General features: G+C 35.2%; 1 protein-coding gene across 4 annotated transcripts in view; it reads right to left on the bottom strand.

Moving 5' to 3' along the window:
• The window catches only part of LOC110374441 (GTPase-activating Rap/Ran-GAP domain-like protein 3), a 232,592-nt gene that overhangs the window by 118,345 nt on the left and 95,858 nt on the right, over positions 1–18,389 (bottom strand). Inside the window, exon 3 of one of the 4 annotated variants that reach the window (XM_049842491.2) lies at positions 269–293. The exons of the other annotated variants lie outside the window; for them this stretch is intronic. Coding sequence (XP_049698448.2) covers positions 269–293 — 25 coding nt within the window. The remainder of the gene's footprint in view (positions 1–268; positions 294–18,389) is intronic. 4 annotated transcript variants of the gene reach the window in all.

Here is an 18,389-nt window from a genome sequence, read left to right as displayed (position 1 = left end):
GCCGCGACTGATGAACAGCCACTGGCCTGGAACACTGAACACGGCTCGCACTCCTCTATTGAGCCCTCTATCCTAGATAGATACCTATAGAGATTGGAGGGTAACAAGGGACATCGGCCACATGACAACCTCGCCGCGATTCACTTTTAAATCTCGATTGCATGCACTATATCGTCGAAGCGCTTTTGCAAATCGAACATGAAACGTGTCTATGTTTCATTTGAAAGCGTGTCAGTGCAAAGCACACTACAGAATCAAACAAACTCACCCAGGTCCACTTTTGCTTTGATACACTGAAAATAATACAATCAGTTAATTTCTTACATATTTTGGGGATTAAGTTTAACGTTATTTCCACTATGTTCTAAGTAAAAATGTCCCGCGTGGTGAGTGGCCAAGTTATCAACTGGACTCAGTACCTATATTTTAGTCGCATCTTATATGCAATTTGTAAGTCAAATAAAAAATGCATTTTTCACATGGACGTTACCGTTCGGAAAGTGAGGAGATTAATTTGTGTGTAAGTTAGTTCTTTAACCTACAGGTGGTCGCAAAAGTTGTAAGCACTTTAAGAAATAAACAAGTACCTATACGTAATCAGAGTCTCTCTCGTAGTATCGGTATTCCTTACTACAAACCCAGTTTAAATATATTCTCTTGTACTACAGATGCCTGAAAAAAGTCGACGCTTTACATGTCTACATACTTTATAAAGGGTTGGCTACGTGTCTCACACAACTGGTAAGTTATGTCCGCACTCATATGCTCGTAGGATAAAGAAGAATCTTTTGCAAACCAAAAAATAGCCTAACCTTACACCGACCTCCTTACTGGGCAACAACTTATTTTTTGTGTTAAACCGGGGTTTTCGGGAATATCGTTAGTCATAATTTGCATCTGAATGAGATTTCAGGCGTTTTTAACGACATTGAAGCGTAACTCATCTGTCCAATTTGCCTTCAGACGTTATAAAGACATCGGATAGGTAATTTCCTGTAATGTATTATTCATACGTATTTTACCTACTCAGGGAAAAATTGTGTAAAATTCGGCTTTCCAGGAATGTCTTGATGAGATTGTTAGGTACGGTGTTATCGCACCTACATATGTACAAATGGACGGAAGTAAGTTGAGTAGGTCTCTATCCCTAGGTGGCCTGTGGAATCAGTCGGAACCTACCTACCTACTAACAATCCACATTTTAAATTATATTATTAGAACATAATGGGGACATACCTTCATAGGATTTTTCTTATTATTTTGTATCCGAGTCTACGCTCCTAATTTTTTTCGTTAACAATTTTTGGTAAAAGCTCTGTAAAGTACCTAATTATTTATAGATTTTCCAATAAAACAACACTTAGAAAACCGGTTGCTCAATAACTTAATTAGACAGAGAATCTCTCTTCAAGTCATTCCGTCCGGTTCGGTATAGACATTTATTTATGCTGTGGCTATCCGTCTCTCAGATTACTATGATTGGACGCGGTGAGGCGGATCCGAACAGTCGCCATCTCGTTCTACTGTTAATTAACGCCATCGCCACGATTTGCCGCACAATACCTAAATGGGTAGTGCTTTAAATAGACTAGGCCTTGAACTAGTTTGAAATCATCGTTATTTATGGAGGTGTAATAAATAGAGGGAAGATAAGGCTGTGTCTTATAATATTTAAGATTGCTTTCTTGTCATTACATAGGTCGACTGTCGACTGTCGAGCTTATATATTAGGTAATAACACGTCTCTATCATACTTATTTCGGCTGCCGTATAATACTCTAATGAACAAATGTATTATTAGCCTTATAGGAAAAGTTTCATTAAGTATCTGTACGAACGACTTAAACGCACTCTTCACATCTTTTGATGCACAACCACCAAGATACAGTCCCTACTGTCTACGTATTAAAGTTTCATTTTGCATGAACCGAGAAATAGCTTCTTTGCGTTTCGCTTAGAATTCTAGACTGATCCGGGATTCCTTGTTGGCATTGTTAGTAAGCCATTTTCACTGAGCGGGATCATGTGCAACCTCGATTTTGTTTGCCGTTCAGCTCTATGGAATAACCGACACAAAATATTTTATGAAATTCTAGATTTATTCTACATGTTTCAGTGTAGATTTTCTTTGCGTAGTAAGATTGAGTAGGTAAATGTTAATGTCATCATTATACTTTTCTTTAAGGTTTTACCTACAGGAGTTACAGTAATTATTTAGAAATTTTCTAAACCTTTAACTACCTACTTAACTAGTTGCCGTATACAAATAACCAAGATTGACTAATCAAATAAGTGATTTAGGAAATCCATTGATTACAATTATAGACATACAACCCTTCTCAATCATTCTGAATTTACAGCACGTAGAACTAGACTCGGTCCCTAATTTAGAGCTGCAAGTGTACCTAAGTAAAGCCTATCTAACTGGGCTGTTTTGAGGAGCCCTCGTTATGGTCTACTAATCAAGCCTACACCACTAAAGATGCCTCTAAGTTGCGAAAACAAATCTAATTTAGCGCACACTCTCTCACAAACTGATTATCGTGAATAAGGCTCCTGTTGTTCGGTAATGGATGACACTAGTTTGCCTTGAGTGATTTTAGTATATGATTACTAAGAGAATAGAAGCTTATTTATCCTATAATAGGTTTTCGAAGAATCGTTGCTGGATATCACTCTAGCTTAGTACAAGATCCGTGGCGAAACATCTTAAATTCGTTACATACTAAACCAGCATTTCTGATGAATTTTAATCTTGAAGTCGTAAAAACTATACTGGACTAAAATAGGATTCAGCACATATTTTTCACCGTGCAGAACTGCAAAATGAACAGATTGAACTCATAATTTATATTTCTGAAAACAACATATTTCGGGACGTCATTTCATAAAATGTTTCGTTTATTTTATACGTCATCATAACATTAAATTTTTAACGTTATTATCTCGAAGTTGGTGCGCTGTCATAAAAAGTTTATTTTATGTATGATAGTAATAATAATTTTAGATGAAACTATGACGAAGAATGGTAGACAGATACACTGTAGAAGACAATTTGGACGTAATTTTTCACCAAGGCATTACTGTAAAGTTTTAATTACATGTTTTAATGAGGCCACTCCGGCTTAAACTGGTTTAAGCTTGATTAAAACTGGGATAGACAAAAAGGTGTATTTGGGTTATGTAAATACGTATAAAGAGTTGAGAGAAATGTTCGTAGATGCAGCTGTGTTCATGAGGAATGGGATACTTGCGCAAGTAAAATAGGTATCTGTTTTTACCCATCACATTTCAGGCGTTATTTCAAGGCTCTAGATTATACTTTAACCAGTTTTACCTACACCTTCTATCGTTATAATGATAAGGGGTACAAACTGCTTACTAACTAAGTACCTAAAGAGTAGAAGTCTTGGAAATAATGTAAGTATCTCTAGAATTCGAAGTTTGATTAAAAAGTATTTTAAAATGTAATTTCGCTCTCTATTTATTTAAATTATTGCTATTCTGTTCAACAATGGCAACTCCTTAAAGTAATATTATAGTTCAGTCTGATATTATTTTCAAATTACAGAGTAGGCGGGATGAATTGAGAACTCAACTATTCCCTAATGAAAACCCATTTCCATTTCTTTACAGTTTTAATACCGAAACGACGTACTAAAATTTCATTTCACGTAAATGGAAAAAAAATAAGCAAACGAAGAAAATTTTTATTTCAGGAAAGAAAAACATTTTAGCTTAAAATGAGAGAAAATACTAGCTTCAGTATTAGTTGGAATGAGGAAAAAATTGTTCCTAATGAAATTAGTTTTAAGTTACGAAGTGCTTAAGTAATTTTCTTTGGCCTTGCAAAATAAGTTTTAGAATTCGGTTTTGGACCTTATAAATGAATTTTCGTGAATAGTAGATCTAGGGATTTCCCGTATTGCCGATGGATTTGGCAATGTATCAGGGAATAGAATAAATTTCCCCTAATACCTTTCCATTTATTCAGGGCTATCTGGATCCAGCGACGAAAGGACACACACAAACACAAGCCCTGTGTTTTTCGATGAATATGTGAAAGGTTGTTTATTTTGGAATAATAAGATATTGCTTTTAGCTGAACTGTTGCTAAGCAAAATACATATGTAACAAAAAAAATCTCGATTTTGTTACAGTCTGAGTAATACATTTTTAAAATTGGAAATATTGATACAAATCTTTCGAACCTAAAATATGTTTAAAAATACACGTTTACGTGTTATGTACCAACTATACATGGAGCGTTTTAAATGTTTTATTGCTCGAGTAACAAACAACGTAATATAAATTTGGAATTAAACGCAAGACGTATCAACAAATGGAAGATCCATGTCCACAAAAAGACGGTAATTATTATACAGCCGCAGGTTTCCATAGACGCATTACTTATTCAGATAGGATCTGATCATTACGGGAAAGGGTTCGATTGGCGGGTTTCATTCATTCCAATTGCTGCTGATGGATCGAAGGAAACGCAATCTAAAAGATCGATGGCCACGACCATTTAATTTTGAACTTTATCCTCTACGCCTTAAGAATCAATTGGCAATACTACCCATTGCTCCGTATACGGGCAAACGTTTTTGTATAGCTTCGTAACAATGAAAAACAAGTTTTGCGAAAACCGTTCTTCTAAGCGAGATTGTTTCGTAATTGGTGTTAACTGGGTTGCCCTTATTGTTTATAGTTGGTATCGTAAAACAAAAGAGGATTTATAGGAAGATTCATTACACTTAATCAAATTTTACCCGACAAGAGTAGCCCAAAAGGAGGTTAATGGTTTTCTTATACTTTTATAATAAGACTCTGGATAGCATTACATAATCAGTTTTCTAACTGAAATATAGTAGAAAACGAAAATAAATAGGATTTGAATATGACTACGATTTCGCGATTGCTACGAGTTACTACGCTGCTACGAACGTAGTCTACGCGCACTTCGCTATCGTTGACTTACCCCAAAACCGTATGTCGAATTGAATTATATTAAAAGCTGAATTTGATATTAATGAGGGATGCCATAGTCAGGGGCAATTAACCGGGATATACGGTAATTAATAGACAAAAGGATAAAACGGGTTATGACACCATCAGACTGAATAATACATATAAACCAAAAGAACATTAAAACGTGATTTTCTAACGAAATGATGAATGGACTGAAACACGTCGAGAATTCGTGAGGTCCATTAATTATTTAAATTGTTTAATAAGCATTAAAGTTGGTTCAATGGCGTGTTGTATGATGAATAGTTTATTAGCCAATGTGCTTGAGCTGAATACCTTAGGTAGTGTTTTGTTCTCTGTTTGCATTATTTCGTAGGAGTTAATAATTAACTCCGAAATTAAGTTGTCATATAGGTACTTATGTGCCTATATATTTTGCAGACACGGGCGAACTGGAGAAGGTTAGGGTCTTATACTTTTGTAATCCATAAAAATCAACAAGATAGCAAGATTGGCTTTCAAGACGTATAAGGCCTATGTTCAGCAGTGGACGTCCTATGGCTGAGATGATGATGATGATGAAGGGCATGCTCGATATAATAGCAAGAACATCACCCTGTTGTTAAGCTGCATGATTATCTAAGTAGCCTTCAATACAGTAACTTTAGACAATTTATTCTTACATAACTTCCCCTCGCAATGCGTCATTTAGTGTAGGTACAATTTGAAAAACTCGCATCTGAACTTGCTACTGTCAGTAATCGTAAAACTTGAGTTGCTACCTGTACACGGAAAACGCGTAGGTGTTCGGTACGTTACTCCACATTAGTGTACCGCCAGGGTTACCAGGTGTCTGGTCGCATCACCAATTAGACGGAGCTTGTTTGCTGGCAACCCTGAGCTCCGCCTCTAACTCATTAGGGGGATAAAAATAAAAAACATTGCGAGTTAAAACCACAGATCTGTATATAATTGTTGGAGTGTAATGTTTCTGTGGCTGGCACGTGTAAGGGTTATACGAGAAGGTTCCAGCGATTTCACCCACGTCTTAATCCTACTATATTAATATTATAAATGTGAAAGTTTGTGAGAATGTATGGATGTATGTTTGTTTTTCTTTCACGCAAAAACGGTTAGATCAATTTGGTTGAAATTTGGTATGTAGATAGGAGATACCCTGGATTAACACATAGGCTATCTTTTTATATTTATATCAACACACCACGCGCGCGAAGCCGCTGGTAATTTATAAAATTCCTTTCAAAGTTCACACTTTCTTCGGGCGTTTTAGTTGAACGGTAGCAGATTTTTACTGCATTTTCCTGTAAGTTCGAAGATTGAATAAGAGATTTAATACTTCCAGGTTTTACTCTGAATTTATTCCAATTTTACTGTTGTTGAAAAAGTGTATTTGCTCGACATTATTCAATCGTACAAAAAACAGCTGAACAAATAAAAAATCCTTACATTTGACTATGTTATTGTAATACATACATTATCTATGCATCTATGTTAAAAACAAATCGACGCAGATTTGTACCTCTATGGCACTTCTATACGTAATAACCCTGGCATAATCTCTCATTTTAATGTATCACGTACACTTTATAATGGGTATTAAGAGAAAACCCTGAATGGGATTCATAATTTTGTAACTGATTTAATTTCTAATTTAATTTAAATATAAGCCACTCGTGCTGAGGTTCATTATTTCAAGAGAGGTTTGTTTTTAAGACTCTTAGTAAAAATACTAGGTATTGCAAATGGGACGTTGAGTTCGTGAGACTTGTGCATATTCAGTAAAATAAGTAGGAAAATATTTATTAAATATTTATCACTTATACTTTTCACATAATTCCGGTTTGAAATGTAATTGTGTTTACATTTTAAGACATATAATTATTTTAATTTCCATTCAAATATGTGAAACATCAAGACAAACGTTGTTCTAGGTTTTTACCTCGAATATTAATACGTATTTATTACCAGTGCCAATATCTACCTACATATAAAAAGTAATGCTGACGACCCCCTTTATAAGTTTACCAAAAGTCAGACTACGCTACTGAAACTCAGACAACAAAGTCAAGTAAAAAAGGATATGTAAAAGAAAAGCTTTTTACGATGTAAGACACAGATGGCAGAGTCGTAAACATAGCAATACCTACCTGTCTACATAGGTTTGAAGAATTTATATACCGACGTTTCCTAAAACATATCCAGTATAACTTGGTACGTGACAAAGCCTGCAACTAAATTGGTTTCAAGGAATTTGACGTTTTACCTCACATGGCAACACTGCTTTGAACTATCAAAATATATTGGGCGCACTGTAATTCCCGGTCAGTTGGGGACAAAGATTGGGACTGTCCGCGATCCGAAAGTAATGAATTAGGTAGGAAAACAAAGGAACAGAGATTGAGATACTTATAGAAATGAAAATTCAATTATTTCGAAACAAATACTGGGGCGGTGAAGGAAAATTGGGAGGTTTTCAAAGGACAAAATCAGGCAATTGTATTAAATGGAAAATAACAACCCATTTTACCTCCAAAGTCTCACTGTACTGTAAGCACATAAAAAAATATTATTGCATTAACTTGTTATCTCATTCGTAAATAATTTATTTAATCGATTCCACGTTACAGTGATTATTCTGCTTCATAAGTAGTTGTTCGTCAATATTGAAGAGTACAGAGTACTTACTCTTGCAGAGCAATTTGTTTTTATAGCTTTAGGTGGTGAAGCATAAAGCTTTGATTAGCAGCTATGAATTATTCGAAAGGTTAACGGTGAAAAGAACCAATGGAGTAGAAGATATTAACTTCAATTGAATTTACGCTAAAGCCTCAAGTGACTTACCGTTCTTAAGGAATAATGAAAATGGTTTATGGGAATTTTAGGTAAATTTTTAAGGTAGCTTTTTTTGCAAAAACATACTTTGAATATTGTATCGATTGACCTATGTTTGATTGAAAAGAATTACTTATCCTTAATTACTAAAGTCAGTAAAATACAAATATTCTTACGACAACACCTTCCTACTAAAAATCCTTATGTAAGCCGCTTGACTTTAGGCTAAGTCTTGGGAACGTGAACTCAATTACACTTAACACCTAGCTTCTAAAATCTTTTGTCTAGACTGCGTAACACTTTGTACCTACCTACCATTTGGACCTAAATAAAATTAATCTTCTAAGACCGTCCAAATACTTCTTCAAGATAAGTTAGGCTTTACGGAGCTAAGATCCTCTGAATTAGCGTATAAGACAACAAAGTTATTAAACAACTAAGTAATTTATATAATTTAAATGTTAACTTAGTTTCAGTCGCAAAGCCACGTCGCTGCAGATACAAAGTTACACAACTTTGTTATTACCTATTTAATGTTAAGAAAACTATCTCCAGGATCTTAATTTGGGAAGCAAAGCACTTATAAATAATCCTATCGTGGAAGGTATCTGACATGAAAATTCAATTTCCAATTTAATTATTTCCACTTTTGAAATTCAATTATTATTTTTGTCATATTGGGTGGCTCGGTGGGTCTGGCTTGACGCTTGTCATGGAACAATGGCTGAGTCCAACGTTGGTTGCGGGCTTTGAGCGGGAAGAGTGCGGGACGAGGGCGGGAAGGGTGCGGGACGAGAGCGGGACGGGAGCGTGACGGCAACGGGACGATAGAGGGATGGGCGGAAAAGCTTGGACTCAACAATGGCCGATGTGGAGATTGATGAGTTAATTATGATGAGGAGTTCACGTCTTTTTATGTAGTTATACGGCTCGATTTTGAAGCGTGAATGGTTATTTATTTTGTAACAGTTACTTTTAATCCTTATTGCAGAAGATTTTTTTCATTTAAGGGATTATATTTGGTGTTGTGGCGAATATCGTTATCATAAGATTTTTCTAAGAAAAAGATAAAAGCAATGTTAAATACATATATTATGATGGATTACGTTATGACAATTAGAAGACACATTACAAGACTCTAAGAGACACTGGAAAAGATAGATGTACTTAAATAATATTCCCGGGTTTTTGGTGGCTCTTACCGAGAAAATATTACGTTCTTAGATAAATATTTATCTAGAATTAATTACGTAGGAATACGTCGAAGAACACGTGACCAATTATTTGGAAAAGGACATATTCTGTTAACACCGTTATTTATAAGGTCATTTTTCTCACGAAATTCGATACACTAATGAGTGGACTTGTGAAGAAAAATACCCAGTTGTTTTTCCTCATACCTTGAGGGTACAAATGGTAACTAGAACAACATTATTACTATCGTACATTAGAAACAAACAATGTATTTAGGTAATGTTGTTTACCTCATTCTAGTTACGTAATAGGGCTGCCGAAAATATTTTTTTAGCTCAGAGAAACAGGAGATGGAAAAATGTGTTGTGGAAATACCTACCGTTTAAATGAGATTGTATGTTTCTGCTTAGGACTTATATATTATAATAAGATTCTAAATAAGTTACTACCTAATTCAAGCATTTGAATGTAACTTCCAGAAAATTCTTAAAAAAAGACTGTAAGTACACAAAATGTCTACATAATCAGTTCAGGCATTTTTATTCAAATACACATATTTTCTCATTTGTTTCTTAGGATTGCCGGGTTGGCAATTCCATTTAGAACAAATAAGATTGTTCAGCTCTGCTTGTACTAGTCGTAAATTTGCCTGGGAGTAATGGTCGCCGTAAAAGATGGGGATAACCTGGTTCACTTCCCATGGTGTAAACATTTGTTATGTCACCTTGCTGTGTGCTGAAATTGCGACTTTTGCTTTGTGTATTAGGCACCTTAGACTGTGAATACAATCATGCATAATTATGAAAAGAACTCCAATTTCAGCTTGTTGGCTTTCATGAAAAAAAATACATCGGCTGATTTAAACGAAATTTTGTCAATCATGGAGAGAACATGTTGATAATGAGAAAAGTGGGAAATTCGATCAAAATCATGTGATGTAATTATATACATGGTTGGTGTTTTTTGTAACAATAATATCAAATGACAAAGCCTGTTTGTTGGTCTATTTGGAGTGGTTTTGATAAAATGATAATAGTGGTCACCGTTGGTAGTAATTCGAACATGCTTCAGTATGGTCCTATAATATAGTATAGTAAAAAGTTCCTAGGGGACTTTAGTAAATGATACTTAAATCAATATAAAAAGAAAATGAAGCAATTTCGGATATATTTTCAATTATATCCTTATTTGATAACTACTTCCAATGAAAATGAAACATTACAAGAAACTAAACAAATAGACAGAAAACACCAAATTACCACAAAGTAAGTTAACAACGTGTCTCCTGTTACGTAACTTTTTCCTCGAAAGCTCAAGTCTTTGACGTTATATGATTATCTACTCATATAATAGTAGTACTAGTAAAGCTTTTATCTTAAAAACAGCTCAACTATCCATCACGCCCTTGAGTCCCTTTGTCCCATTCATAATTCCGCGTCCTTCACAATTAGGGCTGCCATCTCGAATTTCGCCAAACCCGAACAAACATTAAAAAAACCCGAACATTTGGCGTAAATCGCATTTTTTCCCCGAACGAGTACGATTTTTTTTAAACATAATAGTATCTAATTTGTAATCCATTTACTATTGACATATACTTAAATTTAATGAGGTGCTTCCTTACATGAAAAGTGTCCGGGTTTTCCCCGGACAGTTCTTGAAACCCCGCCCGGACGGCCCCCGGACGGCCTCCAAACGAGGACAAATCCGGGGAAACCCGGACGGATGGTAGCCCTATTCACAATCTACATTTTTGCAATCACTTAGTATGACAATAGCATGCCGCTTCGATCCACGGAAACACCCACCTACAAATCGGTTTCCAGATAAAATTTAAGTCCATTTAAGTTTGAGATAATTTATCTTCATGACGAGTTCAAAATACAGTTACGACATTCCACAGGGAAGCATTAAACGGTAATGGAAAGTAATCCCGGGACGCCCAGCCTGCTATAAAGTAATTTTATAGCGAAGTAGGTACGTTGATGCGACAAAAACTTTCGCTGTTAGGTCCGATACCGACCTCTTTACGCGAAAGAATAATGCTAGAGCTGTTATCCATCCTTCATGTGTTATGAAAGGAATATTATGTCCACATCTGGTATCTTTTTCTGGTATTCCGACAAAAAGCTACGTTCTCTCTTCATTTCGAGGTCCATTGCTTTTTATTTGTTGTGTTACGAACAATAGCTAGATCAAAAACTGCGATGGAATAAAAAGTGAGATGTTATGTTGTGTTCCGTCTTCGTATTTGAAGGGTTTGGTACGTGGGTGGTATCAAATTATCTCGCTCTGCCGCCTCTCATGATAGATATGTTTCCATTTGTTTTCGTGTACCTACAGCATTGTAATAATTTACTGTATGATTATTTAAAGTACCTACTATAGGAAGGAAAAGCTCAATTAACTGTAATCGGATAAAGTGGAGTGCGGGATATGAATAAAGCGATTAATTTTAATTCCATTGTATAAGCAGACTCCAAGCTTACTGTCAAACGTGAGCATGATAACTAGGTACCTAAGTCATTTATTTTAAGACTCTAATCAAGCCGAGGAATTTCTCATTAGCAAGCCGGTCTGAATTTGTGACCTGGCAAGGTCGATAGGCTCACACCGATTACCTACTTGAGACCTATATAAAAGTGTGGAAAGAGTTGAAGCAAATGCTATGCTACCCAAGTAGCATTTTGTTCCATTTAAGAGTACACATTTAGTTCACAGGTGAAGTTTAAGCATTACTACAGTTCACTCGTGGTGTATTAGCTGCATTATTGGAATTAATTACACCTATACCTGTCTAAGGGACTTACAGGAGTGTAGAGTAATACTTTTATACGGTTATGGGTGTTACAATACTCTAACAACTATCCTTTAGTCAGCTTTCTGACTAAGAGCATTATAGGAGGGTAGAGATACGGCAACCGCTGTTTAACGGCCTACTTGTTCGATGTTATAGAGCTAGCATTTTAATAGAACAATTCTGGTCATTTATAAAGCCAAAGGCTGTTATGTTTATTTGTTTTAGACTGTTATACAGCCAGTAGCTGTATTAGGACTTGTTTGTGATACTTAAAATAACCTTTTTTTTACTACCTGTACAGAAGTGTTTAAATGATTCACATGTGAACTGTAGGCTGCTTAGAAGGACTATAACAGTTCACATAGCCGTATTTCATTTCCACCATTTTGTTCTACGTAACCTAAAATATTTACCAAATAAATCTACAAGATTAATGCAGATTTATCACAAAATACGCAGATAGAGCGAATAAGTTTTGGTTTCAAGTTAAAATTAATTACCGTAGTATAATTATAATGCCAATAAAATATCAAAAACTGAAAATGTAAATTTTCTTCTCAGCCAGTTTTAAATATTTCAAAATGAATAAAGCGTTTTTACAGAGGCGCGTGAAAATTTTAGTTGTCAATATGTATACATTTCACGATAAAGTTGCATTCCCATGGCATTAACATGATATAGTAGATATATAAAACAGGTACTACCGCGTGTTATATTATAATAATAATCCGCCGGAGTTAGTTTGCCCCGAATCCGTACACTCCGTACAATTGTCAAACTAATATATTAAAATGTGGAAATAATTGAGGACACAAGTGAATTTAAGGTAGCTTACTGGAGTACTTTTGTCCGATTTTAACTGTGAAGGCTGTGTATTTAGCCACTTATTACTCTTTATTACACTCATGTACGTTGTATGGTTCACACTGCGTTCCATATAGTGCCGTAAGTCAGCCTTAAGCCCGATGTTACTACTTAAACTGCTATTATAATGCTATTATACTTCTAATGTACAGCCATAGTGAACTTAAGGCTGTCTAATTTGTGCCCAAACTGGTTCAATAAAAGCATTATAGCAAGCTATACAGCTCATAAACAGCTGACATACACAGCTTGTAGAGTACATGTGAACGACTAGACATCTTATATAGAACCCCGAATGCTACTTGGGTATGTATAAGTTAAGCATAGTGTATTTTATCTCCAGAACAAAGGAGAACGTTATATAAAATAGATGCTCAATTTCATATTCATATTTTCTATGTATTTCATAATATGGAATTTAGTTTGCCCCCACTAATACCTAGCCCAGTCATAATGAACTATCTAATTAATAAGTCTAGCGAACCGCCACCGATTTATCTTCATGACTAGAAATAATTTCCGACTTTAAAGAAAGGCAATTAGTTAATGCGAACATTAGCCGCATAGCAGTATACGTTAAGTCATTGTCTGGGTAAAGTGGGCTCGCTTTATTCTGGCTTCCAGAATATTCATCGATGGTAATAAGAGCGTTGGAGTAATCTGATTCATGATTCTTGTGGGTGTAGGGGTTTCTTGATTCTAGTTAATTATGTTAATATATTGTCTGATGACCAGCAATACGAAGGATGGATTGTATAAAAGACGACAAGGCTAGGAAGAATAGCACATGACAGAAGTATGGAAGAGGTTGTGCTGATCCCACATAAAACGGGGATATGAAACTGTCTGACTGTTAGATTTCCTCGACGGTGAGAGGAAACGGTGAGGAGGGGTTTTAAACGCTTCTTATATTTTTTAATTTGTGGTCTTATACTTTCGGATTATTTTGTACATAAGCTAATATTAAAACATAGGTACTTTTTAACAATGATGATTGATGTAAAGATACATATTTTGTTCATTTTGTTCATATTGTATCTATATTTTATTAAATCTCTGAAATAATTTTTTTTATCAGAAGTGTCCATGCTGAAGTGTAAAATCCTGTCAAATTACGGAGATTTTTCATCTAATAATTGAAATCCATTTATCAAATCTCGGTCCGCGTCATTGGTTCAATACTTCATCGTAGCAATATCTGTACGGTCTGGTGATCAAAAATAATAAAAAATATATCGAGAGATGAGACATTTTTTTTAACATTTTATGCGCTGTAATGCCCATTTTACAGTAGTATAATGTATCTTAGGCTAGTTTTAAAAACACAACCCAGATATTCATAACACAGAGTATAAGGATTGGAGAAGAATTCGATGATCCTAAATTACTAGTTGTCACTAATCTGACCTTCACAAACTGTTTCTAGAAATATAGGTACGACGTAGACGCATCAATTCTTTCGATTTTCGATCAATCATTGAGCCCACTTCAAACAGTTTAATTGTTCACAGTGTAAGTATAAAAAGAATAAGTGGTAGTAACAATACGCTAGCTAAGTAGCTCGTTTATCCTTGTCATTGTACGAGCATCCGAAGTTTGTTCGAACGATTTCACGCAAGAACTAGCTTGCCATTCCACCGACTATGGTGATTTAGCAAAACATAATCGGATTTGAGGTTCGATCAATGGAAACTTAACCGACCTTGACATTGTGAGGTTAGGATCTTGAGGACTTGGAGAAAGTTTTTGCCGATATTGGGCTCGTTTTGTGTTATTGAGGTCACTTTGGCTCATCATTTTCGTAGGAAGTGGTTCCTTGTGAATGAACATGACAGCGTGGTCATTAGGATAGGTGAGCATATTTTCATTTGTAGCACAAAGTACAATAACAATCACAATAGCTGACATAAGGGTATTGACATGAACAAGGGTAAGATTGTAGACCAATATGTCCTCATTACCGACCTGTCGCCAAATAAGCTTGTTCAGATTTCTGCCTTCGCAGGTTTTCAATACAAAAAGTCTGTAGGAAGTTTTCTTGTTCATGATATACTTTATAGCAGTTGTTATGTTGTATTACTTGTGACTGAACATCTTTGAACATTAATGTACCTACATTTTGTTTAATTAAGTGTTCTGTTGAACTACATACTTCAGCCTAAGGCTGACAAAGGGTTACGTAAGTCTTGTTCTGACTAAAATTCTTCAAGTACTTATGTTAGCTAGAGGCGAAGTGGGAATTACTTGTGTATAACCGCATAGCTGGCAAGTTTCTAAGATTAAAGGGGTATGAAAACTGTTTGTCACTACAATATTTTGGTATAGGCACAGATGCACGTAAAATGTTATTTATCGAAAGATTTATTTGTCCTTAATTACGAGTAAAAAATAAAAAAAATGATTTTTAAAAATCGAGCCAAAATATTAACTTTCTTCAAATAAGCAAGATACAATGGCATTTACAATTATAAATTATAAACAACAATTATAGTTGCGGTTTTTGGCTAAAATCGACTGTAATTTCGTAAAAATCCGAAGCTTTAATGAAAACCAAAGGAGGTCACTTGGAGCTTAACTAAGCTTTACTTAGACCACGAAAGCTATTTCTTTTCCGGGTTCCTCCACCCTTTTATTTTCTTTCTGTACGAGTGTTGCTAAAGTTAAATAAAGAGGGATATATATAAAAGTCTTACACTCAACCTATTATTAAGTATCATTTAGAGCACACTGCAAACTTTTAGTCGGCCGATAGTTTGTTTGGCCTCATAAATCAGCATAAAGATGAATTATAGTACACGCACACGTTACAAATATCAGGTATTTAGCTTTACAGACATACTGAAAACTTTGATTGGAATCAAGATAAAAAAAAATGCTAAACTGTCGGCCGACTGCTTGTCTCACACAAAAGCGTATTAAAATAGCGAAAAAACAAAAAAAAATATAAAAACAGCATTTTTATTACGACAGCAAATATATCGTTTTATTATACGGGCAATTTTTTAAACGATCTGAAAAATAATGACGGAATATGTTTCTACGGCCTTTAGCATACCGATATAAAATTGATGGCAACCTTTTTTTATCTGTGACAGTATGATAACCGGAAACGAACATACGTTGATCGTATTCATAAATTATTCCACTTCATCCGTACCTGTATTGACAAGTAATAAATAAATATGTTGTTTATTTGTCTGCGTAGCTGTAGTAACAAGATAAACTTTTGCTGGAATTTACAAATAATCTTTATAGATTTTTGGCGAGAATTTGTGTTATTTCAATTAAGGTAAGCCTACTTTAGGCTTGAAATCTTTTTTACCTACACTTCTGATTGCTTATTACCTAACCTGGATAAATCTGCCAAGAGGTCATTGACTTCATTATAAAGGTATCGTTAACTTTAATTAATATTACAAGCAAACTATATAAATCACTATAGATTTATATTTTCGCCTCGAAATCGAAAACAATAGTTGAGCAAACCATAGTAGGAAATTGTTTGTAAAATTTAATATAACTGAAGGCTAGCTATTGAAGATGGTTTCACAATTTTCGTATAAAATGTAGAATATTTATGAGCGTAACGCTTTACAGCTTTGCCATAAATCTGCGGCTGAATACGCGAGGATCGGTACCTACTCGTCTGTTTGTATTTAAAGGCTTTCCTGTTACTAACTGCTGTAAAATAATACATAGATTGGGGCCAATAAGGCCCATAAGCTTGTGAAAATTATTTGGAAAAAACTTTGCATTGGTACCAAAAATATCTCATCATCTGCCTAGCTTTCCCAACTATGTTCGGGTCGGCTTCTAGTCTAACCAGATGTAGCTGTGTGCCAGTGTTTTATAGTATCTAGTTTGCCTTGGGAAACCCGATACTTCTTGGAAAGACTGGATGTCAGACTTTCTGGCTTCTATGTCGTTCAAATAACTAATTCACCAATTAAACGTGCCTTCCAAAACGGAACTCATCAGGACATAGATCTCAAGCTTAAGATAGATCGATCAACCCGTGCGGCTGTTACTTAGCCACAAACAAAAAACTTAACATTCATTACACAAACCTACGTCTTTAATAACTCATGGAATCTTGTTATAAAATCAGAGCTAACAAGATTTTAATCAAAGTGAGTAATCAAATAAGCGCTAATTTATTATTTCACGAATGTTCTAGAAAGTACTTATTTAATGTAGCCCATTTACATATTTAAATTAGCCGGAGGACTCAATTATTACGTTTAACATTCAAATCTAAGTATGTTGCCTGTGGAACAATATTAGTCTTATCAATAAATTGCTATACATTATATGTATGTGTATTATTAAAAAACATTACATTAACCCTTACTTGCCCGGGTAAGTGGGTTGAGGAGGTCAGATAGGCAGTCGCTTCTTGTAAAGCACTGGTACTCAGCTGAATCCGGTTAGACTGGAAGCCGACCCCAACACAATTGGGAAAAGGCTCGGAGGATGAGGATGATGATTACATTAACCCTTACCTAAAATCACATTTATCAAGTCTAGACTAAAACCTTCATGGTAAACTAGGCACAAACTGGCCTTGTGTTCAAACTCTATAGATGACACCTATTATGCAACTTAAAAATCGAACGTACTGTCATGTTTATCCTAACTAATATTATAAATGTGAAAGTAACTCTGCCTGTCTGTCTGCCTGTTTGTCTGTCTTTTCTTCACGCCTAAACTACTGAACCGATTTGTGTGAAATTTGGTACAGACATAGTTTGGAACTTGAGAAGGGACATAGGATAGTTTTCATTTAAAAAAAAATATAAAAATAAAATTTATTCCGGACATATAGCGCCATCTATTGGTCAAACCAGAAATATGCCGGAAGTCACTATTCCATGCGAACGAAGTCGCGGGCAAAAGCTAGTTATACTATAGTCTGGCCACCTGGCCAAGGACGATGACAGCTGACGAGACTGCCCCGCGCGCACCTGTAATCACCCTCGCTGCTTTCGTCCCGGACCTCGCATGGACCATGGGAGTGTCATTAACGATCTGGCCAGACTATAAATATTGTGACTGTAATTAGCGTCCGATACTCGAACATAAGATTCTACCCATGATTACATACAACTTTCCCCAAGAAACTTAGTTTTTATTCTCATTATTATATTTATATCGGTCAATAACTGCCAGTCACCCTATATACATAAATATTACCTGCTGCTACCCATAAACCTACAGTAATATTCGTGTGAGTGTACACGTAAACACATTATTTTTCTCCAAGATACCCATACTCGCAACTTGTTACCGATAAGCATTTTACCATTTATGTAACACAGTTTGTTTGTGTTTGCAAAGTAAACATGTTTTTGCTGAACCGATGTTAGGTATCTCGTAAAATTTTAGTCGTGAATAACAATATTGGTATGACTAAGTAGATTAGGTTGGAAATTAGGAAGTAAAATGCTTCTAACCACAACGCGTGCACATCAATTTTGGCTTCTATTTACCTGATGATGAACCTTTGTAATGGATTAGGTTATACTTTAGTAGGTTGGTCTATGGTTTTTGCCTCATCATCCTATTCACACTGAAAGAATTCATAATTCAGTTCGATTATAAGCTAGTTCAAATTATCCCTTTGGTGAGATTCAACAATCAAATCTCTTACAAATCACTCACTCTTTTAATGAATTTAAATTGAAAATTACTATAGCAAATCTTCTTC

The sequence above is a fragment of the Helicoverpa armigera genome, chromosome 5 (assembly GCF_030705265.1).
Source record: "Helicoverpa armigera isolate CAAS_96S chromosome 5, ASM3070526v1, whole genome shotgun sequence".
NCBI lineage: Eukaryota > Metazoa > Arthropoda > Insecta > Lepidoptera > Noctuidae > Helicoverpa > Helicoverpa armigera.
Note: the sequence above shows the minus strand (reverse complement) of the source record. Positions and strands in the feature narration are given on the sequence as shown.